At 38.9% G+C, this 27286-nt stretch overlaps 1 protein-coding gene across 1 annotated transcript in view; it reads left to right on the top strand.

Moving 5' to 3' along the window:
• gan (gigaxonin) overlaps positions 1-26620 on the top strand; it is an 84288-nt gene extending 57668 nt beyond the window's left edge. Inside the window, exons 10-11 of the mRNA XM_078400769.1 lie at positions 12065-12174; positions 12716-26620. Coding sequence (XP_078256895.1) covers positions 12065-12174; positions 12716-12912 — 307 coding nt within the window. The 3' untranslated portion in view covers positions 12913-26620. The remainder of the gene's footprint in view (positions 1-12064; positions 12175-12715) is intronic.
• Positions 26621-27286: the final 666 nt, after the last annotated feature.

The following is a 27286-nucleotide window of genomic DNA, read 5'->3' as shown; positions in this document are numbered from 1 at the left end:
AGATTATGTAGCATTAAATCTATTGGTTCAGGCCTCAAAGCTTTTACGTTGCAACGGCAGATAACTTGAATATTGGTTGAACTACTTTCATCAGTTAAACCATGTTTTAGCAATCAAATATGTGCTCAATCTGCAGTGCTCAAGTTATATATTAGCAGTTAAAAGATAACGAATTTTGAATTGACTTTGCAGTCTTAACTGGGGTTACTGGAATAACGGTGGAGCTCGATGGAATGATGCTGATGTAGCCAGTCAGTCGAACATTTTGCGGTGTTTCAGTGAAATAAAAGCAGTTTTAATGGAGCACCTTTTAGTGGGAACAAATACAAATTCGAGCAAATGTACTGCAGAAGTATTTTTGTGGTAGGTAATATGGCAAAGTCTATGGGAATTTGTCACTCAAAAAAAATCTGGAGCTCTGTTCAAACTCCATGGCCAGTTTGTTAATCTCAAAATTGGTAGGTATTTAAGATGATTTTTGCAGCTGTTCAAAGTAATACCTGTTTTTACAGCTGCAAAAAGAAATGTCAGTGCTCAAGCTTTAAAGAAATATTATGATTCCATGTTTAAAGTACGTCACATGCAATGTTTTCAGGTAACTTGGTCCTTGATACTTTTGGTGGATTTCCTTTTGGTGTTTTCCAAGATCACCTCCAAAATAACATTTCTTTTCCTTAACGGCATTCCTGCAAGAGTAGTCTCTTAATTATGAATGTCAAATAACTGGAGCAAAGCCCAAGCACTTTCTGGTCTGTTTTGGTCTGCTGTCAATTCAGAAAAGAGCCCTGACATCTAGTTGCTGTCATTGAGTAGTTGAGCAGCCAGACATGTTAAGTATTCTCATAAACAGGAAGAACCACATAATTTTTATTTAACTTTCTAAATGTTTCATGGATAGTGTTGTAGGGGTGGTAGGGTAACTAGTGAGGACTAGAATCAGTGAATAGGGATGTGGGTTGTGCTAATGTGACGGGAAAAACAACAGACAAAGTCGAACAGGAATGTCTTTGATCATGTGTGTACCTAGCATTGTAACAGAAATTTACAAATGTAGTGATAGCTCCCATAGATCTTATCTAGAAAATATTTTGTTTAGTGTGGTTTGCAGGTCCTTCGGCCCACCGAGTCCGCGCTGACCAGCGATCCCCACACATTAACACTATCCTATATAGAAACATAGACATAAAAACATAGAAAATAGGTGCAGGAGTAGGCCATTCGGCCATTCGAGCCTGCACCGCCATTCAATATGATCATGGCTGATCATCCAACTCAGTATCCCGTACCTGCCTTCTCTCCACACCCCCTGATCCCTTTAGCCACAAGGGCCACATCTAACTCCCTCTTAAATATAGCCAATGAACTGGCTTCAACTACCTTCTGTGGCAGAGAATTCCACAGATTCACCACTCTCTGTGTGAAAAAAAACTTTCTCATCTCGGCCCTAAAAGACTTCCCCCTTATCCTTAAACTGTGACCCCTTGTTCTGGACTTCCCCAACATCGGGAACAATCTTCCTGCATCTAGCCTGTCCAACCCCTTAAGAATTTTGTAAGTTTCTATAAGATCCCCCCTCAATCTTCTAAATTCCAGCGAGTACAAGCCGATTCTATTAAATAACCTTTCCAAATGATTGCCTAATCCAATTAACCGACAAACCTGTACGTTTTTGGAGTGTGGGAGGAAACCGAAGATCTCGGAGAAAAGCCACGCAGGTCACGGGGAGAACGTACAAACTCCATACAGACGAGCACCTGTAGTTAGGGTTTCTGGTGCTGTAAGCAATAGCTCTACCACTATGTCACTGTGCCGCCCGTAAAAATGTATTTTTCATCTCTAAACTGCAGTGCCAGAGATCTGGATGTCTAAGAGCATGATTTGCCAAAGGTCAGTGTGCAGGTTTAGCATGCAAGTAGAATCCTAGCAGAATATTATTGTTTAGTGCTGGGGGAATTTAATACCGAATGGTATGGTTATAGGGCTTTAATGCATTCCATTTGGAGGTCTGCGTATGTAATTAGTCTCCTTATTTAAGGAAGAACTTTAATGCTTTGGAAACAATAAAGAGGCAGATGTTTTATGAGAAAGATTGGACTGGTCAGCCTTCTGTCCACCGAAGTCTGGGAGAGTGAGAGGGCACGATTAAAAGATTAAATCCAGAGCAGTCTTGGGAAGTTTAATTTAGATTTTCTTTTGAAGGCACATCTAGACCTACCTTAAACATAAGGAATCACCCATTTAAACTGGATGATGTGAATGTTTTTCTTGGAGTCATGAATCTTTGGAACCTTAAAGAGTGGTGGAAGCAGTGTTAATGTTCTTGTAAGGTAGAGCTAGGTGGATTGTTAATAACCAAGAGCAGTCACTTAGTACAACTAAATCAATGACTTAGTACAAGTAAACCAGTGAGTCATTGAGATTGAAGTGTCGTTGTTTGGTTTCAAATCCATTTCTTAGCAGGTTACAGTTTTGGCTTTCTTGAACTATCATGCACGTTTGAATAAAGCACCAGCATGATCCTCCACCTCCTTAACAGGAACATGCATGCTTTGATCCTTTGCCTCAGGAGTGGCAGAGATCATGCTTATATATTTGTTGAAACTTAAGGCAAGTAGATTTCAAATCACGCAACAGCTTCATCTCGCAGGATCTGTGTGGAGGCACAGACCACATCAGCGAAAGACTTGGTTGTTTAGTAACTTAGTTTTACCAGCGGAGATCAAAGTTGTGACATCTTATTCATGGATTTTTTGTTTGAAACTTAAATTAAGCAGTTTGCCAAACATTAATAAAAAGTACAGAAATATCCTGAACTAAATCAAAAATGGAAATTAAGAAAACTTCAAGACCTAAATATATACTTTGAAAAAAAAATCACTTTGAAATCATTATATTGCAAAATATTTTAAAGGGGATTAAAAGATACATATATAAACACTTTCTCTTGGAGTCCAAGAATTTTATGTATTGTTCCTCTCAGAAATAATCTTCCACACATTGTGTTACCAACCATAAGAAAGTTGAGTTATTTTGAATTATAATCAAATTCCTAACTGGTGTAAATACATATGAAATCTGGTGATTTCACATGATTCAGTAGGATAAGGATGCACTGTGATGGCGGGCTGAACTAATGATAGAAACACACGATTTCCAGGCCATGTACATGCCTGGAAGTGACTAAAGTTGCATCACTTTCATGAGCAATGACAGTGAATGCTAGTAGTTTTGACATCATGGCTATTCATAATCTAGGCAGGCGTTGTAAGAGACTTCAACTCAATGGGCCCAAAAGAGGGATAATTGCACGAAGGAAGAACTCGTGAACTTTATACTCCATATGCAATCCCTGGCAGAAATAGAGCTATGCCTGGTGCTTTCATCATACTGACCTCCCCAGTGTATTAACTGTAACTGCTCTGATTTAACAGACCTTTGGGCACCTGCTGGGCTTGAAAGAGCAGTAAGAGCGTTGGAGTTGATTTATGTAGTACTGACCGAAAATTTGTCCATCCCCCCAGTGTACTCTGCTCCCATAGTTCTCATTTGCTGCTTCTGTAATCTGATGACAGGCATGTGAATTCTCCGCATTTCCACGGATTTCCGCGTTATTAAAATCCATTTTCCGCGCTTTTTGTGTGATTTCCGCATTTTTCACTTTGCCAAAATCGCGTTTACCAATGGAGAAATTGGAAAAAAAATGCTCGGCTCTTTTCCTCTTTTTTACCTCGCTCAAATGCCTGTGATGACCACTTCTTCAATCATATTTTGGAATCTCATTCCAAGTACTTACATTCAAAATAGTGTTCAATGCCTCCGTTCATTATTAAACATATTAACCATTATCCACAGTAATGTGCAGCAATCCTGCAAGCTATCCAGTGTTCACAATCCCCAAGCTTCCTGCTGGAGCTATTTTCATTTCCAGCTGTCCTGTGTTTCCCTTTCACTTTATGTTTGGAATAGGGGTCTGCTTCATGAGTCTGGTGTTGGTATGTAGATGACATGGCTTGCCCAACAGAGCTAACAAGAGTGTAAATAGGACTTTGATGTTGGGAATGTTGATCCGGGAGAGAGAGGGGAGCTTATTCTTCCAGTGGATTTGGAAGGTTTTGTAGAAACGGTGCAGTGGTATTTATCTGGTGTTTTGGGATGTCTTGAGCTGGCAGTCTACCCTTCAGATGCATATTGGAAGCATGTATGCCTTACGGACAACTAGTTTTCTGCCAGATTTGGGGCCTCATCTATAACATCCTTTTTTCTCAGTCATCCAAAAGCTATGCTGGTGCTCAGAAGGTGTTAATACATTCCATCATCATTGCCTGTTTTGAATGAGGGGTAGCTCTCTAAGGTATGGAAAATTGTCTCCTTTTTTTGCAGTGTCTTTTTTTTTTGCAGAGTCTCTTCATGAATCTATTGTTAGGAGATGCTGTTGGACATTCATTAAAGTTGCTGGAGGACCTTTATCTTCTGGATGTTAATACTTGGTCAGTCTTTCAGTGGACAAGTCGTCAAGTGATTTAGAGCTCAGCCTCCAGATATGGTCTGATTCATGCAAACTCGGCATCATCTGCTGAGATTGGGGTGTCCTTGGCTGCCAAGCATCACAAGATCACTAGAAAATAGGAGTATATCTATAACTGTTATATCTGGAAATGAATCAAGACTAATGATCATCCAACCCGTTTTGCAAGGCGTAGTATTAAACTGGCGACTCATAAATGTGGTTCTATAACTTTAAAAAAATATGTTTTATTGTTACTGCTACATGGTCTGAAGTCAGTCGATGTAAATTATTTTTAGTGGAATTGAAAATTCAGTCGACGTGAATTTATTTTAGTGGAACATGGGCGGCATAGTGGTGCAGCGGGTAGACATGCCGCCTAAAACGCCTGAGACCCAGGTTGGATCTTGACCTAGGACGCTGTCTGTGTGGAGTTTGCATGTTCTCCCAGTGAGTGCTCTGGTTTCTTCCTACATCCGAAAGTCAAACAGGTTTGTCGGTTAGTTGGACTATGTAAATTGCTCCTTATGTGTAGTGAATGGGACAACATGGAACCAGTGTGAACTTTTGCTTTTCACAATATGTGATTTAATCCTGATGTTAAAGATGTACCCTGTGTAGTGCATTCTGTTCAGAATATCTAGAAAATATGATCAAATATATGATGATCTCCCATCTGAATAAATTTGGCCTTTGTGGCTATTTTATTGCCTTTTAATTAATATTTGAAGGCATTTCTTAATTGCCACAAGTACATAATACTGTAAGTGAGCATTAATTAATGGTGAGCATAAAATGGATTTTTTTTCTATAAAAAGTCAACATCATATGAAAAACGTGACTGTTTTACGTTTTAGTTGTAAGAAAATATCTTGGATACCAAACTGCCAGTGAATGATCGCACCTTTTTTGTTATCATAAGGTCATAAGTGATAGGAGCAGAATTAGGCCATTTGGCCCATCAAGTCTACTCCGCCATTCAATCAAGGCTGATCTATCTCTCCCTCCTAACCCCATTATCCTGCCTTCTCCCCATAACCCCTGACACCCGTACTAATCAAGCATCTTATGTATCTCTGTCTTAAAAATATCCATTTACTTGGCCTCCACAGCCTCTGTGGCAAAGAATTCCACAGAATCACCATCCTCTGACTAAAGAAATTCCGCCTCATTTCCTTCCTAACGGAACGTCCTTTAATACTGAGGCTATGACCTCTAGTCCTAGACTCTCCCACCAGTGCATGTAATTTGGGTGTGTCTAAAAGCTCAGTATGCATTGAGAAAGTAAACTAAACCCTTCTATATTGTTGTTTTCGAAATGTTGAGCGCAACAAAAAAATGCCTTTAGAAAAGGTATATCGGAAACTGCAATGACTTAATAAAGGTCAGCTATCTGCATTAATGCCTTGTGGTTTTTCCAGGCCTCATTCATTCCTCTGACAGAACATTCAGTTTGGTTTCATACCGGGAAATGAACATTCCACAAATATCAATTCTTCCTACTGATGCCATGGTAGAATTTAGGGAGAATTAATTTTCAAAAAGCTTTTACTTCCTCCAGAAGCTACAATTTGAATGCTGAAATATTTTCAAATGGAACACAATGGAGAAAGAAACTAGAACTGACATTAGCTGTTTTTAATAGGAAATTCTGATAAAAACAGAAATACTGATAGAAATCTAAATGACCTCTTATTAACTTTCTTTGACCTGATTGCACAAACTATTCAAGATTGGAACAGTTTGGATGGAAAATTCTTTCTGCAAGAACTTGTTGACATTGTGTAACAAGGTTAAAATATTTTATTTGGTATCCCAGACAGTTTATAACGTATGAACAAAATAAATAGGGTTTTTTTCCATTTACAACTAATGTTAACTTGGAATAACCTATGACAAATTATACTTATGGATTTAAATTAATGCTTTATATTAAATGCTTTCAGTTGAATATCTGGTTGACATCCTTAATAGTATGACTTCCAAGATTATACACTTAAAAACTAAGATATCCTTTATGGCGTAACATTGTATTTACAATAAATATCAATAATTAAGGATGTGAATATAAATATGTATTTAACATGCAAAATTCAAATGGATTAATTTGCAATTTGAGTGTCTGGCACAAATGGTGTCCGATTATTCCTCAATGTTTTTCAATTCCATCAAATAAAATGGCATAAGAGTGAAAATAATAAATTAATAGACAATTCCATCATCATGAAACTTTATAAATTGGCTATTTTCATTTCTTTGCAGTTTCCTTTGATAGTTTTAGCTGCAATTCCCCACATGGTTGATACAACTTAATTGTAGTTGCTACAGCAAAATAAAAGTTCCTCAGCCACACATTAAAAAAAAAAAAGAAATTTGCATGCTCTACAAATCTTTTTAGTCATATTGCTATCCACTGTATAATGGCATGCAGCATAGCCTAACCAATCAATTATTTTAGACACAGGTGCTGAAGAAGTATGAGTTAATTTATTTTAAATTTGTATCTCCATCTTAATTGTATTACATGATGTACCGTGAAGACATTCTTCGTAATAGGGGGGGGCAAAGCTGGTAGAGTGGTAGGGTGCGACCAAACCCAGGACAGAAAGATCAGTCTGGGAATTGAAAGGATGTTAAAATGGTTTGCACCAGGGAGATCCAGCAGGCCCTGTGGGACCCAGCCTGTGTTTCGCTAAATAATTGTCTAAGCTTTGCTTTGTCTCGGTGATGTAAAGGACGCCACATTGGGTGTATCAAATATGGTAGATGAAATGAGTTTAGACCAGGTACATGTGAATCTCCATCTCACCTGGAAGAGCTACTGGGGTCCCTGGATGGAAGAGGTTTACAGAAAGGTATGGCATCTAATATTCTGCCTGGCTAATTTACAACCCTGTGGAATGATCCCACTGCCCTGTTTTCTCCCCCACTCTAGTCGCTTCCACTTTCATCCCTTCTGACTTCACAATTCTCTTCTCTCCATATCTCATAGGCTTTTGTTCCCTTTCATCTCTGGCCTGTGTCTGCTAATCCAACCCCCAACTCCCCCCCCCCCCCCCACCTCACTGGTATCCACCCACTTCTCTGGCTTTGTCCTGCCTCCCTTCTCTTCCAGCTTTTGCCCTCTTACTACAATGAGTCTGAAGAAGGGTCCCAACCCGAAACATCACTCATCCTTGTTCTCCAGAGATGCTGCTTGATCCGCTGAGTGACTCTGGCATTTTGTATTTTTGCTGTCTATAAATGTGTTGCCCAAAAGACTGCAGATGCTGGAATCTTCAGCAAAAAAAACAAAGTGCTGGTGGAACTCATCGCGTCAGCCATCATTGAAGAGGAAAATGGACAGACAACATTTTGGGTTGGGATCCTTCCTCAGATGTTGCTTGGCCTGCTGAGTTTCTCCAGCACTATATTTTTTGCCCAGCACTATATATTGTGCAATGTTTGTAGGTAAAGTTTCTTTATTTAATTATAAATTTTCATAAAGTTGCTTAGCAAAATACTAGTTATAATGAGTTTTCGTAATTCTGTCATATAATTAACATGTCAAAAGTAATCTCATGGTTCATGGTTTCAAGGTCAGTTTATTGTTCATATATACCAGTTAAGGTACAGAATATACCTGTCATATATACCAGTTAAGGTACAGTGAAATTCAAATTGCCATACAGCCATGCTAAAATAAAAGCAACAAGACACTCAACTACATAAAAGTCAACATAAACATCCACCACAGCGGATTCCACATTCCTCACTGTGATGGAAGGCAATAAAGTCCAAATCTTCTTCCTGTTATATTCTCCTGTGGTCGGGGCAGTTGAACCATCTGCAGTCGGGGAGATCGAAGCTCTTGCAGCCAGCAGTTGAAGCCTCCGCATCGGGGAGATCGCAGCTCCCACGTCGGGGCGGTCGAAGCTCTTGTGGCTTGGAGTTCCCGAAGTCGGTCTCTAACCAGAGACCGTGAACTCCGCAATTTTAAGGCCACAGGCTCCCGTGGTGGAGCTCTCAAATTCGGTCTCCAGCAAAGGCCGCCAACTCCTCGATGTTAGGCTGCAGTGCAGATGGCGATACGATACAGAAACAAATCGCATCTCCGTCGAGGTAAGAGATTAGAAAAAGTTTTCCCCTACCCCCCCCCCCACATAAAACAAGCTAAAGAACACTAAAAACATAAATTTAACACATACAAACAAGTAACAAAGAAGGAATGGACAGACAGACTGTTGGCGAGGCAGCCATTGCTGGTGCCACCCGGTGGTTATCTAAATACTAGAAAAAGATTTCTATGTACTTCAATAAATTTAAGAACACCATGATACCTTTCAGTTCATTAATCTGTCATTGGTCATTACTAGATCTCATTGTTGAAAAAAGGTTGGATAATTTAGCTAACTTATAATTGAATGTTTCGATCGGGCCAAAGAAAGCACTTAATATTTGCATGACCTTTATACGTCATAATATTTTTTAAAGTAATTTAACATGCTGCACTTCATTCAATTACAGATAGTTTATGGGTTTGTTCATCTCGGGTTGGAATCAAAGGTTAACAATTTAACATCTATGAAGCTGCTCTTTCAACCATATGAAAAGCTCTGATGAGGTTGTTTAGTATTAGCATTACTATTAAGATGTTTTACATCTTTTCTCCTTAATCACTGGAGCCACCACAAAGTTTTTATTTAGCAGGAAAGAACTGCAGATGCTGGTTTACATCGAAGGCGGACACAAAATGCTGGAGTAACTCAGCGGGACAGACAGCATCTCTGGAGAGAAGGAATGAGTGACGTTTCGGGTCGAGATCAGTCTGAAGAAGGGTCTCGACCCGAAACGTCACCCATTCCTTCTTTCCAGAGATGCTGCCTGTCCCACTGAGTTACTCCAGCATTTTGTGTCTACCTTTAAATTCTTATTTAGTTTCCGTTCAATTTATAGTTTCAAAAATTACTGCATTCCTTAAGTTTAAATACAGGTACTAGCATGTTTAAATGAATGTTATTACAGGCAGATAGCAACAATGGGTCATCTGTTTTACAGTGTGCCTGATTATTGTTTGCATTAGAAATAAAATTAAGTTACGTGTAAAATGAACAGTGGGTCTGCTTTTACCCTGTAATACCCAGTCAATTATTTTCTCTTGAAATATGATTAGAGAACCAAAGTGTGTCGGAAACTAGCTCTGTCTTTTAAATAAAATATTTCACCACTTTACTGAAATCTTTAGATTAGTTTAGAGATACAGCATGGCAAAAGGCCCTTTGGCCCACTGAGTCCATGCCAACCTGTTCAGACTAGTTCTGTTATCCCACTTTCTCATACACTCCCAACACACTAGGGACAATTTACAGAGGCCAATTAACCAACAAACTAACACGTCTTTGGTACAAAGTTACAAAGCATGCCGATTCCTCCTTTGTTCTCTCTCCACCCCCCCCCCACCCACCCACAGCCATTCCGCCACACGCCGGGTCCTCCATTGTTTTTCCCCCTCTCCCTCACGGCGGTCTCCTCATTCCGGGCCCTCCATTGTTCTCCCCCCTCCCTCATGGTGGTCCCCTCACGCAGAGTTGTTCATTGTTCTCCCCCCTCCCTCATGGCGGTCTCCTCATGCCGGGTGCTCCATTGTTCTCCCTCACGGCGGCCTCCTCACGCTGGGTCCTCCATTGTTCTCCCCACCTCCACTCACGGCAATCCCTGGAATATTGAGGCTGTGTAGAAATTGACCCAATGTTTAAACTCTCAAATCATTTTTGGCCATATTTTCTACATTCATCCCATACACCATTCCCTACACTCAATTGCATTGTGAATAAAGCCACTTATTTTTGTTGATATTTTTCTCTGTTCCACACAGGTTGTATAATAGTAATTAAAATAAGAGATATTGTGAATATGTGGTTTTACTTCTGAACTGAAGGACTACTGGAATACAATGTGATGTTTGTTTGCTCTAGGGCAAACGGACAACATGGGTTTATTTGGAGCTGGGCTTTGTGACCTTTTGGGGGTGAATGCACAAATTTTGCTAAATGTAGTAATATTTTTTAACTTTTTCTTGCCGGTTTTATAATGGATATTTGCTTTTTGCAATTGTCAGCCACACAGCCGTGCCAACTATGTTCTAATATGATGCAGAACAGTAGTATTACATTTGGTTAATGAGATTTTGTTAGATATTTTCCATAGGTTCAAAATCCCTGTGAATCAGTGGGAATTTAAGTATTTAGATAGTGAGGTAGTCTGTTAAGACTTGAACAGAAAAGCATATTCCTTTACTTAATAGAATGCACCACATGCCAGCATGTGAAAGGTCACACACTCTTAACAGTGCATCGTATTGACCAATATTAAACTAGTAAAAGAACAAACATGTACTTTTTGAAAAGCGGGACAAGCAGCATCTCTGGAGAGAAGGAATGGGTGACGTTTCTTCAGACTGCTAGACCCATTCCTTCTCTCCAGAGATGCTGCCTGTCCCGCTGAGTTATTCCAGCATTTTGTGTCTGCCATCGATTCTTTGATCCTTTCAAATATTTATCGTTTTTCACCTTAAATGTTTCTAATCACCTGACTTGCGACACCCTCTGTGACAGAGATTCACTATCAGAGAAGAATTTACACATCATGGACTGACATTCTGGAATTTCGGTACCATTGTGAAGTTGACTGGATGCTCCAATGCTGTGGCATAAGTGTGAACAGTTTTACCTTGTACTGTGAACTGCTCTCAGAATAAAGCAGTGTCCCAACCTGAAACATCACCGATTGATATTCTCCAGAGATTTAGTTTAGAGAGGTACAGCGCGGAAACAGGCCCTTTCAGCCCACCGGGTCCGCGCCGACCAGCGATTCCCGCACATTAACACTATCCTATACCCACGAGGGACAATTTTTTTTTACATTTACCAAGCCAATTTACCTACAAACCTGTATGTCTTTGGAGTGTGGGAGAAAACCGAAGATCTCGGAGAAAAGCCACGCAGGTCACGGGGAGAACGTACAAACTCCATACAGACAGCACCCGTTGTCAGGATCGAAACCGGGTCTCCGGCGCTGCATTCGCTGTAAGGCAGCAACTCTACTGCTGCCCACTGAGTTATCATATCATATCATATATATACAGCCGGAAACAGGCCTTTTCGGCCCACCAAGTCCGTGCCGCCCAGCGATCCCCGTACATTAACACTATCCTACACCCACTAGGGACAATTTTTACATTTACATTTACCCAGCCAATTAACCTACAAACCAGCACTTTGTATCCTCTCATAGAATGTAAATTGAATGGAATAGCTGAGCCCCTTAAACAGTTGAAAATGGTGCTACGAACAAACCATGCAGTCCAAATCCTTTGGTGTTCCAGATTAATGTTGCTTATAATTCATATATATAGCTGTAACAACCAAATCTTCTGTGACAACAGTACTGCGACTACTGAGAAATATTGCTTTGTGTTCATTATGTGATTTGGAATCATCCATACAGAATCAGTACAGAGATTATCAGCTTGGAAACCTGATTGTGCCTTTGGTGTGATTAATTTATAATATTGTTTTGCAGATGGATATATTTGAATGACCAGACACTTTGCATCCCAACAAGCTCTTCTTTCGTATATGGTGCTGTGCCCATTGGTGCCAGCATTTATGTGATTGGAGATCTGGACACAGGTGAGTGAGTACCTGGACGTGAGAGTTTGGATTGAGCCACTTTTTGAAAAAGCATCAAAATACATTTATGCAACAACATACTCTGTTCTGGAGGCTGCTTTGATCGGTCGGTGCAGGTCTCACCATCCTGATTTGGAAATATACTGCTATCCGTTCTCATTACTAGGTATAAATCATAGAACCTTCCCCCCATCAATAGGTTGGAGTCCTTCCAGGAGAAAACCTGCAGTAGTTCAAGGCAGCAGCTCATCCTCCATCTTCTCTCACACAGTTGAGGGGTAGACAATAAATGTAACTTTGCAACTAATCCACAGATCCTGAAAATGAATTGACAAAAAAGGTTTCTGAGAAATGTGACTTTTGCATTATTACCATAAAAAGAGTCTCCCATAATGTTTTATGTGGCAAAACCTGCTTTTCATGGCTTTCAACTAGAAATGTTATTTTTGGAAAAAACTTTCACTTCTACATGAAGTCAGCAAGCTCTCTCCAATCGTAGCTGAAAAGGCAACAGTTGACATCTTTTCTCCATTACTTCTAGGCACACAGTATGACTTTGTCAGAGAATTTCGCAGAAGTACAGGAACCTGGCATCACACCAAGCAATTACTCCCTTCCGATCTCCGCCGAACAGGTTGCGCAGCACTACGTATTGCAAATTGCAAGCTCTTCAAACTACAGTTACAGCAAGGTCTTTTCCGCATACACATTCCCTCTGCAGGACCAAATGGACCATAATACAGATAGCCAGAGGGAACTCTATTTAAGAACCAAACATATATCACATAATAGAGGATAAATTTGCTAACTCCTTGTTACAATTGGGTGACGAGTAATACTGTATCCTGCAAGGGTAAAGCATTGGTACACATTGGTATGTGATCCAGGGTAGTGATGCTTGTTTTTCTTTATTCTTTGAAGCCTCTGCCATAGTATTCCTGACTCAGCAGAAATAAAACTATAAGACATTAATGAATGGTAAAACCGAAACTTTAGCTTTCTGAAGTAAAACTTAATCTTCAGCATTATAATATAACTCCTGAAATGGATTTATACTAGGCACAATATGAAAAGGAAATGAGAGCTTGAAAAATGTAAAGATGATGTAGAATTCTAGAGATAGACACTTTCTCAGTAGGATGAGTTCAGTTCTCATGTTAAATGTGGTCATTCAAACACACATTTTTACTGTAAAGAATAGTTTTAAAAGCTATATTGATTATTATTAACTTATCTTAAAACCAGCATCCACCTTGTGTTGGACCATAGAACCCGAACATCCATGATAAGGTGAAGAAACTAATGGGTGATCGAAATGGCTACAGGGATTTTATTTCTGAGGACGATAAGAATTAAATTGGTGCACTTTAGAATAGCTCTCTCATGGAGTGGGATAAAGTTGCTACCAGCACACCAATGACTTACACTTGCAACTTATTTCAACAGATGAAAATGAGTCAATAGGAGATTGTTACAAAAGTCTTGTAAAGTTTGTGACTGCATCCTGAACTTGAAATAGTTTACATTTGTTATATGAACAAGAGTTTCTTCTTTCAACTTCCTGTTAAACAAGTTGTGTTGAATACTATGTGACTATACTTTATATTTCTATATATTACTTGAGATGAAATTAAGGTGTGAAAGGTGGTGCTAAAGGGTTGAAGTGCAAAGTACTATCACAGAGCCCCTTCTCTGTTACATTATTATTCTACTCTGTCTAACTTTTACAATTTTAATTATCTGTTTTAAGTCATGATTTAAATAACGTATGCGATGAACCATTAAATACTTTTGTATGGAAATGTGGGTGAGTTCATGTTAACCCCATCTCCATATCAAAAAACTGCAAATGCTGGAAATGTGAAATAAAAACATAAAATGTTGGAAACTTTCAGCCGGTCAAGTAACATCTGTGGAAACATAAAGAGAGTTGATGTTTCACATCTGATACTCTTTTTCAAAACTGGGAGTCACAACAAGTTAGTTTCAGATGGAGGAGGAACGGGTAGAACAAAGGCAATATCTGATAAAGTAAATGTGTCAGTCAGAAGTAGATTATGGTCCTTTGTATTTCTACCTTTGGGCTCCTCCACTGTTATGAAGCTTAATTCAAGCTTGAGAAATAGCAGCTCATCTTCCATCCGGGCATGTTGCAGCCTTCCAAAAACCAATTTCAAATTCTCTAAACTTAAGTAAATCACTTTTTCTTTCTGTTTGCATCAAAACCAGCCATTTCTACGTCATCCATCTGTGATATTTGGCTCAGATTTTCTCCCCATGCAAGTGCAGCCCTTACAATCCTGCACCCCTGCTATTAGGAATACTTAAGGCAGACAAAGAGGCATCATCTGGCAGGGACTTGTGTTGTGAGCAAAATGAGTGGCAGAGACCGTACCTTTGTTCTACCCATCCCTTCCCTGCTTTTCCATGCAACTGAAACTTAACTTTCCAAAACAGAGCTGCCCTGGCAGACCCGTTGTTTCTGCTTACTCCTGTCCCACTGAATTAATTTCCACATACCTCGACTCCATCCTATCCCCCCCCAGTCCAATCCCTCCCTACCTATGTCCAAAACACCTCATACCTCATCTCTTCAATGACTTCTGTTTTCCACCACCCACTCCCTATTCCTTCCTGCAGATTCCTATTCCTATTTACTATTCCTTCCTACAGATTGTTTTCTTTCCTCCTCTGATGAACGATCTCGGACCTGAAATGTCGATTCATTTTTTTCTTTTACAGATTCTGCCTGAATCGTTGTGTATTTTATGTTATTGTACATTAAATGTTATTGTACCATTTGCAATTGTCCGTCCAGTTCTCTCTTCCATCTCACATCCTCTTCTACTTTCAAGAATCCAATCAACTTTATTCCCTCTTTGCCTTTCTCTTTTCTGTCTCTTTTTAAAAAAATCGTCAACAGAGACATCGTTCTGAATGTGAGAATCACAGCGAATGAAAGTCACACCGATGACTGGCAATTTATTTGCAAGCAAGCTGGCTCGACCACTTGTGAAGTTGGAAGGAAATAATAGTCACTGTAAATTCTCAGCATGAGAGAAACATTTGAGGCTGATAATCTTTCATCGGAAATGAAAGTTAGAAATTAAATATTTCCAGCATTTTCTGTTTCCACTTCAGATTTCCAGCACCAGCAGTACTTTGCCTTGAGAATAATAAAATTATGTTGTCCAACATGCATACCCTCGCTTTATCTGTGTAAGTCACAAATTGCTGGTACCTTACCAACTATTAGGTCAATCAAATTTCACATAATAGTGCTTTTGGTGATGGTACAGAGTTATTACAGGGGGACTAATCGTGAGTTATGCAGCAGTGGCACAGGCCCTTCGGCCCACGATGTCTGTGTTGAACATGATACCAAATTAAACTGATCCTAATTATAGAAAATGACATGATGGTGGCTTCACATACTGGGACCACTGGCCTTGTATATTAAATGTTTTGTTTTGTCACTTGTGTTCACTTCAGGTCGGGTCCAATTGCACAAAATTGCATTGGATGGTAGGAAGAGAATGTAATTTTGGTTTTGGGCCATGCTATCAAGGTACTCATTCATATCTTCCAAATGAAACGCAAGACATTTGATAGTTCCATGTGAAAACTGCTTATGCTTACTGTTCATGTTAACTCACAAGGTTTTGAAGTAATTCATGGTATTTTTAGCTGTTGCTTCTCTTCTAAATTGAACTTGTGTTTCTGGAACTTTTTAGGACTTTGGCTGAAATGTATGCCAAGACCTGATCTGTGCAAACTAAGCCAATAAGTTGTAAGGTTTATTAATAATAGAAAATATTTCAAATCACACAGCCTTTTCATATCCCGTGCCATCAATGAGAATTTTCGGGTGTTGATTGAAGTGGAAAAATCCCTGATGAATTTAACTTCCCTTGCAATTGTGATTCGGGTAGAAATCCCTGGAATGGTTGCGTTATCTTTTTAGATGGCCAAATGAGATTAGTAACTCCGCACAAATCAGTGATCGAATTTGGCAACATTTCCGACAGTAGAGCTCCACGTTGCATCTTTGCATTATGTTAGTGAGAGTTGCCGTCTACACAGTCTTGGAAAATTCATAATTTGTAGGAAAGAACTGCAGATGCTGGTTTAAATCAAAGGTAGACACAAAATGCTGGAGTAACTCAGCGGGACAGGCAGCATCTCTGGAGAGAAGAAATGGGTGATGTTTCGGGTCGAGACCCTTCTTCAAAGATCCTGCCTGAGTTACTCCAGCATTTTGTGTCTACCTTGGAAAATTAATAATTTTCCTTCCATGGCTTTTACATCACTGATATTCAGCTAGTTCCTCATGGGAATGTTGTACCCCACAGAATGCCAGGCAATGATTCAGCTGGTGATTCAAATGATCTTATCAAATCAAAAGGTCAATTTATAATAATTTTTTGTATGGAACTTTTGTTGAATTACTGTTTCAAATTTAATAAGGTACAGAGTTTATGTAATGATCTGCCACAGTATGGTTTTGAGACATGTAAACGTCATTGCAATAATACTCAAAGCCCCAGGCCCAAGGAGGAAATTAAAAAAAGGCTTTTTGTTTCTGCTGCCTTGTCTAAATTACATATTTGTTGGAAGTAACTTAAACTTGAAAGGTTCAGGCACAACTTTGTGCTTTTGGTTTTACTGTCCATTATTCTGCTGAATAAACCAATGGTCATCCACAAAAGTTTGACATTGTAGATATATTGACCATTAATTTCAAAGCTATTCTAGAATGATGAAAGAGTCCGAAATGTTCATAAATAATTAAATGGAGCCTACGTACGATATAAATGCTGATATGCAGCGTTGGTTGAGAATTTCACTATTAGAGTGTATAATGTCCTCCAGTCTTGAACATATTTAAGTCTGTTACTCAATCCACCCCAAGGTTTTGAATATTTTTGTTATAAGTATACTTTATACGTTACGTTATTGAGATCTTTCATTAAGATGTCCTCATTCCATTCGTTAATCCATCAGCACCAGGTTTGTTTATAAATTCTTTGCCTGTAAAAAGCCAACTAGCTAAAATGTACAATGCTGGGGCCTTGCTAAAGGTCCGATCAGTTTTGGAATTTTCTTTCTGTTTGTAGCCATTTAACAGATGGAACAAATCACTGAATCCTGCTGTCAGATCCTCGCCTTGATCTGAATATAATAAACACACTTCAAGGACACTGAACACAGAACGTTTTATCTTTTGTCTGCCATTCTTTTTCCAAGAGGGCGTGCAAAGTCAAAGTGGTCAATGCACCACTTTTTAACCAACAGCTGCTGAGTTTCAGGTGCTGTTGCTACTTTCCGAACTCCAGATACAGATGCTTTTTCCGGTGCTTCCGGCATGTTTCACAATGTCAAAAAATACTTCAGAGTTCCCACCCGGATCGGAGTCGGTGTCTTCGTGAGGCTGTGGTGCTGAGGGTCATAATTCTTCTTGCAGGTTATTCCGTTACGAAGCGCTGGGCCTCGCCACGCTCCGCTCCGAGGCTCCGTGCACCGCTCCGGGTCTCTGCTGCCGCAAGTACTAATCCATTGTGCTTTGCGCGCCTGTGTATACGAATCTCATCTTCATCGCCAATGTCAGATCCTCGCCTTGATCCGAATATAATGAACACACTTCAAGGTCACTGGACACGGAACGTTTTATCTTTATTCCGCCATTCCTTTTCTAAGAGGGCGTCCAACGTCAAAGTTGTCAATGCACTGCTTTTTAACCAGCGGCTGCTGAGTTTCAGATGGCTACTTTCTGAACTCCAGATCTAGATGCTGTTTCCTGTGCTTCTGACAACTACCAGGATGGCTAACTGTTCATATAAAATTTCAGAATGCTACTTTCCACTGAATAATTGTAGTCAATGGAACAAGTGTCAGTGGGAAATGGGCAATACCCTGAATTATCCAACAAAATTCTTGCTCAGCTCTCAAAATATATGATCCTTTCCTGAAATCTGCCCGCATGCTTGATAAGTCAATGAAGGAAATGAATAGTGGATGAAAAAATTGCTTGTTTGGAAAGACTTCCTGACAAAGTTGAAGATATTGTGTTGCTGATGTTTTGGCATTATGCATAACCACATTTGATTACCACCATGCTATTTCATTCTGATACAGGATTGTTATCTATTTTGATAGCAGGAAGAACTGAGATATTGGTGGATCAGGGTAACCCAAATAATCTACAGGAAAATTGTGCTGAGGAAATGTAGAAAAAATAGTTCTTGGTTAACAAAAGACAAACACTCTCAAAGCCTTAATTCTCCAATTTAAACATAAACCTTCTTAAGATGAATTTAAATTAGAATTTCAACAGAAATGATATCAAGGGCAAAGTAATGTAAAAAAAATGTTTTTCATTGATATTACTGTGGTTTGACAGAAACCATTTATAGCAAATACATTCTTTGAACTTCGATAATGAACAAGATTTTCATCTTTTGCAAATGGATTTCAAGTGGATCTTAGCTGCACCACATTGACATTAAATTTTATATAAATGCCTGTCTTAATGTTGATAACAATCATTTGACCATTTCTACTTTCAGTTTGATTGCTTAAACGGAATCTCTAGCTAGAGCTTCCTCTTAAATCATAACAGACAAAAATAAAACAAGATTCGCAGTCCAAATGCACAGTTTTGCCTCCATTTCTTATAGAACTAGGATTTGGTAACCTTAAGTTGGATAGCTGTTACAATTGCAGTGTAATATAAAGCAATTTGACTCAAATTTCTAATTTGAAGCATTAAGAAAGTATTTTTATATGGAAGTTAGTGCTTTGCGGTTATAAAGAAATAAAGAAATAAATGATTTTGCTGTGGTGGACATTCCTTTGAGAGTTGTTAAAATTTATTGAAGACTATAGATATTTTGGTAAAGAATTCTCTGCAAAGGCTAAAAAAAATGTAAATGAGTTTTCCTACGGCGTTTTATTTTAGTGTAGTTTGGTATTAATCTCAATGAAGTTTCCTCTTTAAGAAAATGAATCAAGTCCCAAAAGCATAGAGTTGCAATGGTAGAGTTGCTGACTACGGGTGATGTCTGTACGGAGTTTGTATGTTCTCCCTGTGACCTGCGTGGGTTTTCTCCATGATCTCTAGTTTCCTACCACACTCCAAAGATGTACAGGTTTGTAGGTTAATTGGCTTCGGTAAAATTGTAAATTGTCCCTCGTGTCTGTGGGATGGTGTTAGTGTACGAGCTTCGCCCTTGTTCAGAGGCGGCTCAAAACATCACCTAAAGTCCTGCAGTGATGCTGCTTGACCCGCTTGTCAGATCCTCGTCCTGATCTGAATATAATAAACACACTTCAAGGACACTGAACATAAATGCTTTGTACGATACGATATGATAAACTTTATTCATCCCCCGGAGGGAAATTGGTCTTTATTCCGCCATTCCTTTACATCCTAGCAACATGTGTCCTCTGACCATACTGACTCATCATAACCCGGGGCACATTTAAATACAACTTCAGTTACCATGACATCCCTCCCTTATCAAACAAAAAGGATTTCCGCATCATCATATTGTAAACTTAACGCTCCAACACCCTTCAGGATATGGCATTCATTACATTGATAATGCATCGTTTTCACATGTCAGCACTTCTCAAAGTCCTCATGTGTGGTCTTCTGTGATGTTTTGGTCTGACCACTGCCCCTGTCTGCGCTGGTACTGGATTCTGATCTGTCATGTCCTGTTCCACCAGTTGATCTCGATTCTGGCTTCGTATCGTCTCCTCCTCAGACTCGTGCATTCTTGCCTCATCAATTTGGTAGTCTTGGGTCTGATCCCCCACAGTCTCAACTTCAGTCTGCAGCGTTCCTGGACTATCATAACAATGATACTTTTCAACATACGATGTGTTTCTATCATATTTGACTCCTGGTGACTGGACTGTCACCTTATTTTCTTGTCTGGACACCACTATGTATGGTTGTGGAAAGAAGGCATCTTCGCCCTTTAAACTTATGTCCTCTGGTTCTGGATTCACCGACACTGGGTAAAAGACTATACCTTTACCCTATCTCTGTCATGATCTTGTAATTTACTGTGCAACAAAAATATCTTCAACGACTTTGCAATGCAATTATTTGTATACATTTTTATGATATAGGTGTCCTTGGATGATTTGTACAACTTTACCTTAAATAGTTATCTTCTTCACGTCACGACCCCGTATCTAGCTGCCAGTCTTTACCACTTCGAATGAAGCTGTCCATCTCGAGTCTTTGCGAGTGTGTTCTTGAGCCACTTGCCACTGCACACATAGAACAGTGCAGCACAAGAACAGTCCCTTCGGACCACAGTGTCTGTGTTGAATTTGATGCCAAGATCTTCACTTATCGGCCTGCAAAGGATTTGCAATCTTTAAGCATCATCTGCCCCATCTGAGATTAGGACTTCATGTCAGGAGAAAACCCTGCGCTACATTGATTCGCAATCTTTTTCAATGGTATCTTTGGCAATCATTTTTACTTTTGGTTTTTTGGTTTTTTTAAAAATATATATTTATTTTTATTGAAGGAAAGATACAATACGAATGACGTAATGCATTACATTCCCCTCCATTTTGTTTTTTATATATAACAACAAAAATAATCCTCACCCACCCTCCCTGAAGTTTTTACTTTTTGATCATTTTATTTATAACATTTGTGAACTTAACCTGCAATTTTATATCAGGCCCATTGTATATGAACGCCATGGGAGATTCAGTTGAGTTGCATTCCACGAGCTCTATGCTTATATCTGTGGTGCACCTCCAGCATTTGGCATGATTTGGCACTGTAAGGCAGCAACTCTACCGCTGTGCCACCATGCCGCCCTTTTGAATATAGCCATTGGAGCGGCAGGCAAGAGGTGGGTACAAAGGCAGCCTCCCCTATACATTTTTCTGTGGTGCATCCCCAGCATTTGGCATGATTAACTGTTTGATACACACACAAAAAAGGAGGGTCACTCCTGTTATCCCAAGTAATTTTCTCTTTTTTGACGTGCTAGTAAATATATTTTTATTTAAAATTTAGGATGAGGATTATCTTGCTGCATTATTTAAAGTAGTCTGCACTAATTATAAATATTTTTAGCTAAACATGTATAACGGGTGTGCATATTTAAAAAATGTCTCACACTGTAAATTATAGTTTTAAGTGCCAATATTTTGGTCAAGCTGTAAGTATAGAAGTTTACTAAATTTATTAAATGTTGACAGCATTGAATTTGTAAAAGCAGCAGATTGTGATCCACATTTTAAATGCGTATAATATAAATTAACTTAATCTGATTATCATAAATTATTATTCTTCATTCAAAAGCAAGCAGAGGTGGTTTAAATTTTAATATGAGCATCAAAGCAGATGTCTCTTCATGGTTACTTTAAGCAAATAATACTATGAATGCATCATATTACAAATGTCATTCTATTTTTTGGTATGCTCATCAACAGTTTCTGTTCTGCTGTTGTATGTATTGTAATTCCAGTATGTACTACACTTGTTACCCAGTTAAATAAGCAGTCAGTGGTAATAAGTTTCAGGAATAAACGAACGTACAGTAGCTCAGTAAAGTTCAAAACACTTAGACTATTGGGAATTTAGGCTGGAACATTGGGCAAATAAATTCCCATCTGCTTAAGTAGGTACATCTCTGCAGCAGCTATCAACCAAATGAGCTTGACATTTTAGTGATAATATGGAAAATACAGAATTAAAATATATAAAGTGTAACAGGGGAACAAATCCAGAAGGCCTCAAAATACTTTATTCCACACAACTGCCGTTTATGTGTAGAAAGGAACTGCAGATGCTGGTATACACCGAAGATAGACACAACATGCTGGAGTAACTCAGCGGGTCAGGCAGCATCTCTGGAGAAAAAGGATGGGTGATGTTTTGGGTCAAGACCCTTCTTCAGACTGAGACCCAAGGGAGAGAGAAACTAGAGGTAGGAAAAGGTACAGAACCTGCAGAGATGCTGCCTGACCCACTGAGTTACTCCAGCACTTTGTGTCTATCTTCCCTTTGCTCTGTGCCTGTTTTATCCAAATATTTTCCACATTAATCAATTTTAGATTAGATATAAGTTGTCCCAATAATTTGTTAAAATTTTGTAATAAATTTTGTAATGCACCCTTTACCAATTTGTGATGTCTTCCTTAGAAATCAGCAGTGTGATGAAATTCCTTGGCAATTAACAGTGTGATTTAATCCAGATAAACCTACCAGAACAATAATAAAGGTGAACGTTTAGCAAAAAACTCTGCCTGGTATGTTAAAAGTGAATCTGCATACAATAAACACAAGCCTGTATCTAGTACGCTCATTTTACGTGCGGCTCCAAACTGTTAACTGGAGCATTCCTAAAATAGCTTGACGATTTGGTTCAAATACTGGAAAAGACTTATGAAGCAAGATTCATTGTTTTAAGATGGGTGGTGAGTGAATGCTGGTAGTGAGGGCATGGGTGAAAACACGCTAAAAAATATTGATGGGGACAATTTTAGCTCTCTTTTAGGAAATTCAGATAAGCGATAAATGTGGTTGCCATTTATCCACGGCAGTCCTTGAATAAGATACTTATAAATATTATTAATTCTAGTGGATAATATTTCAAGACTCTTGTATGTTGGAATGTGAATATTTTGGTTTCATCACTGAGTAGTTGTACTTCAAAAGATGGCCTGTTCAAGCGCTAAATTCTAGGTAAATGTATTGAATTACTTGACTACAATTTAAATGTTTGATTCTTCTGGACAACTAAAGTGCCCACTACTGTTCTTTCGCCTTGAGCGTTAATCCAAGGTTAGTTTATTTTATCATTTAGCTGCCGGTGGATGATTTGATTTCACATCAGATGTCAGGAATAATTCTGGCGACTTTGCAAATACTGTGCAGCCAGAATTGTGAGTAATATTTTTTGGAACACTACAGGAGGGCAGTCAGGGGGAGCACACTAGTTGAGATGTCTAAATAAGATCTTGCTATTTAAAACGTTACTCTCCCGCTGCTTTTCAATATTATGGTCAGAGAGACGAGGTTCGGTATTACTGGTTTTGTAGTATTGCAGAGTGCAAGCAAGTGAGACGATGTTGAAGCAGATGCATCCTCATTCTTGCTTGCTTTGCTGGACTTTCCCTCTATAGGAATATTGGCTGGCTATTTTAGAATGAAAAAAAAAAAAATTCAGCCAATTTTTGTGCACAACTATTAATGCTAACTACAATACTATTTTGAGACTGAATATCCAAAACACCCATTTCATTATTTTTGTGAGAACAAGTAAAAATGTGAGTGAATGACTTGGCACGGTAGCGCAGCGGTAGAGTTGCTGCTTTACAGCGAATGCAGCGCCGGAGACTCAGGTTCGATCCTGACTACGGGTGCTGCACTGTAAGGAGTTTGTACGTTCTCCCCGTGACCTGCGTGGGTTTCCTCCGAGATCTTCGGTTTCCTCCCACACTCCAAAGACGTACAGGTATGTAGGTTAATTGGCTGGGTAAATGTAAAAATTGTCCCTAGTGGGTGTAGGATAGTGTTAATGTACGGGGATCACTGGGCGGCACGGACTTGGAGGGCCGAAAAGGCCTGTTTCCGGCTGTATATATATGATGATGATGATGAAGGGATTACAAGTAACATTAGTAAATTTGCAGATGATACAAAGCTGGGTGGTAGTGTGAACTGTGAGGAAGGTGCTATGAGGTTGCAGGGTGACTTGGACAGGCTTTGTGAGTGGGCGGATGCATGGCAGATGCAGTTTGATGTGGATTAAGTGTGAGGTTATCCACTTTGGTGGTAAGAATAGGAAGGCAGATTATTATCTGAATGGTGTCAAGTTAGGAAAAGGGGACGTACAACGAGATCTGGGTGTCCTAGTGCATCAGTCACTGAAAGGAAGCATTCGGGTACAGCAGGCAGTGAAGAAAGCCAATGGAATGTTTGCCTTCATAACAAGAAGAGTTGAGTATAGGAGCAAAGAGGTCCTTCTACAGTTGTACAGGGCCCTAATGAGACCCCACCTGGAGTACTGTGTGCAGTTTTGGTCTCCAAATTTGAGGAAGTATATTCTTGCTATTGAGGGCGTGCAGCGTAGGTTTACCAGGTTAATTCCCAGAATGGCGGGACTGTCGTATGTTGAAAGACTGGAGCGACTAGGCTTATAATACACTGGAATTTAGAAGGATGAGGGGGATCTTATTGAAACATATAAGATTATTAAGGGGTTGGACATGTTAGAGGCAGAAAACATGTTCCCAATGTTGGGGGGCCAGAACCAGGGACCACAGTTTAAGAATAAGGGGTAGACCATTTAGAACAGAGATGAGGAAATACTTTTTCAGTCAGAGAGTTGTAAATCTGTGGAATTCTCTGCCTCAGAAGGCAGTGGCCAGTTCTCTGAATGCTTTCAAGAGAGAGCTAGATAGAGCTCTTAAGGATAGCAGAGTCAGGGGGTATGGGGAGAAGGCAGGAACAGCCTACTCCTGCACCTATTGTCTATTGAACAAATTTTAAAACATTTTTTTTAACTAATCTGATCAAGTAATACTTTTGGGATATTTTCCATGATTTCTTTTGAAGAGGGGCTTATATTTTATGCGTGTGTGTTGTGTGTGTGTGTATTTCTGGCAGAAAATATTCAAATATTTAGTCCTGTTCATAAAACTCCTCTCAGCTTCAAATTTTGATGCAAATTCAGATGCCATACCTTATTAAAATATGCCAACATTTAAACATTCACAGTAAGGTCCCCGTAATGGTTTCCTGGATGATATTATTCATTTCCATATTTTCAGTGAAGATTGCAAAGCAAAAATCAGTTCCCTTGCAAGTATTTTCATATCATTCATTCACAGCCTTTCAATCTTATCATCTTATAACCTTAAACTCAGCCCCATATCCTTCAAATAGCAAACTTTGAAGTCCTGTGTATTCTCTTCTCTTCTACTTTATTAAACAATGTCGATTCTCTCAACCTTACTCTGCCAAGTTCATTACTTCCTGCTGCCATAACCTAAGTTCCTCAATCAAGTTTTCTGTTAGTTTCCCTAGCTCCACTACAATTCCTGTTTTGATTCTTTTGAAGTTCTTTGTTTTCTTAAAGGTTACCGCATAGATGTAAATTGTGGTACACAGAGTAATGTACGTGGTTCTGTCCACTGCTAATTTTAATGGTGCTGCTCTGCCAACCATGAACAGGAGCCAGTTTTGCCGAAAAAGAGAGAGAGAAAAAAAAAGAGAGCGAAAGAGAGAGAGAAAAGAGAGAGAGAAAAAAGAGAGAGCGTGAAAGAGAGAGAGAGAGAGAGAAAACGAGAGAATAAAAGAGAAAAAGAGAGAATATAAGGGGAAATTGCATTTCTGAGCGTGCACTTTTTATCAAATGATCCCTGTGTGACCCAGGGAGCAGGTCAATTCTCACTCAGGAATCGTATGTTAACACACAAATAAAGAAAGTAAAATGACATTCTGAACCGTCATTGCTATTCACTTTTACCTCCCATTGTAAAAAGAAGGGAAAAGATATTGGTGATGGTCTCCTTTTAAACAAAAGGTTTAAATTTTAATGTGAATTGTTGAATTTGGGACAAGAATAAAACTATTACATTTTGGAAAGGATTTAAAGTAATAGTATTGCCATGTTGCCTTACTTGAATGTCCATTTCTTTCTTGTTTTCATTGCTGTTAACAAATACTTTATATAATAAATTGCAGCGTGTCTGATTTCCAACAATTTGACCAATGTGACTGAGGTAAATTTGGCAGGGAATTTTTGTTATACATTAAAACTAACGTATAACTACACCAATGCTAGTTAACAATCACAAATTGTGTAAATTATGCATGTGATTGATATGTTGTCGATTGCAACTTGTGAAATTTGCCGAGTGAACATGAAGTTTTGCTTTACTATCAGTGGTTTCAGTAGTAAATGTACAGAGAGGTATGTGGAAGGGAAATACAAAGAGAAATTTGTTGGTTATTCTGTTCTAATCTTTTTCTGGCAGAAGCACAGCTTATTTCTAAATGATACTGAATGCATATTTGAGTCTACATGGCATGAACAGGAGTTAATTGTGTTTGTTATTTCTCTGTCCTTTAATGAATCACATTCAGCTTTTCTTTGTAAAACATATTCAACTCACTCGTATTAAATATGACAGAAGTGGTTTGTTTTAATGCAGTAAAGTTTGTAAATGGAAAAGCCCTAAGTGTGTTCTGTAACATATTTGTCAAAATGTATCAAGAGAAGCATTTCTAAAATCGTACATTTCTTTAGGTGACTGAAAGTTAATTCTTGTTACTTGGATAATTATAAATGTAAAACTGTTCAGCATTGAGGGAAAACCTGATTAAACGACTGCAACTGGGATTTGGTTTGTACCAACTGAATTTTTATTCACTTGAATAAATTAAATGTAATCTGTTCGTTTCATGTTAACAATGGTTGTTGGTTTTCTTGCCTTTATGTACTCGGGTGCACTGGAACTTGGAATAAAGCTATTTTACCAGAAATAGGGGCTTATAATCAATTGAACCCCATTATGTAACTTTGACAAACTCAGCACTAATAAAACTAATGCAAGTAAACTGGTGTACAAAGAATATCAATCTATTGGAAATAATATCTTCGCCCAAAATTATTTAGCTTACAGTTCGCAGTTAGACATTTATTTTTTCTTAAGAGTCAATTGTCAACCACAACCAAATGCAGAATCCTGGTTTGCAACATGCATTGGAGGCATTCCACTGCGTCTATTCTAAAGTTCTCTTCTATCAGGAAATGCAACAGCTACAATACTTTACATGGACCAAGAAGCCGATTACTGGTGATTGACCCATTTGGACTCGTCCTATCAGACATATTTCATTTGTTTTGCTCATGTCTCTCCCAACATCTCTCCTACTGAAGACCAACTTGCTTTTCTCTCTTTCCCAGTTCTGACAAAACCATTAGCTGTTTATGCATCCACACATTCTGCCTGATCTGCTGATTTTTTCCAGCAGTTTCTGTTTCAGATTACCTGGGTCAAACAGTCATTGCAATAAAAATATATTGACATGGCTCGATACAAAATATTATCACCACTGTAA

The sequence above is a fragment of the Rhinoraja longicauda genome, chromosome 6 (assembly GCF_053455715.1).
Source record: "Rhinoraja longicauda isolate Sanriku21f chromosome 6, sRhiLon1.1, whole genome shotgun sequence".
NCBI classification, from domain to species: Eukaryota; Metazoa; Chordata; class Chondrichthyes; order Rajiformes; family Arhynchobatidae; genus Rhinoraja; species Rhinoraja longicauda.
The sequence above is the reverse complement of the archived record's forward strand: the minus strand, read 5'-3'. Positions and strand labels throughout refer to the sequence as shown.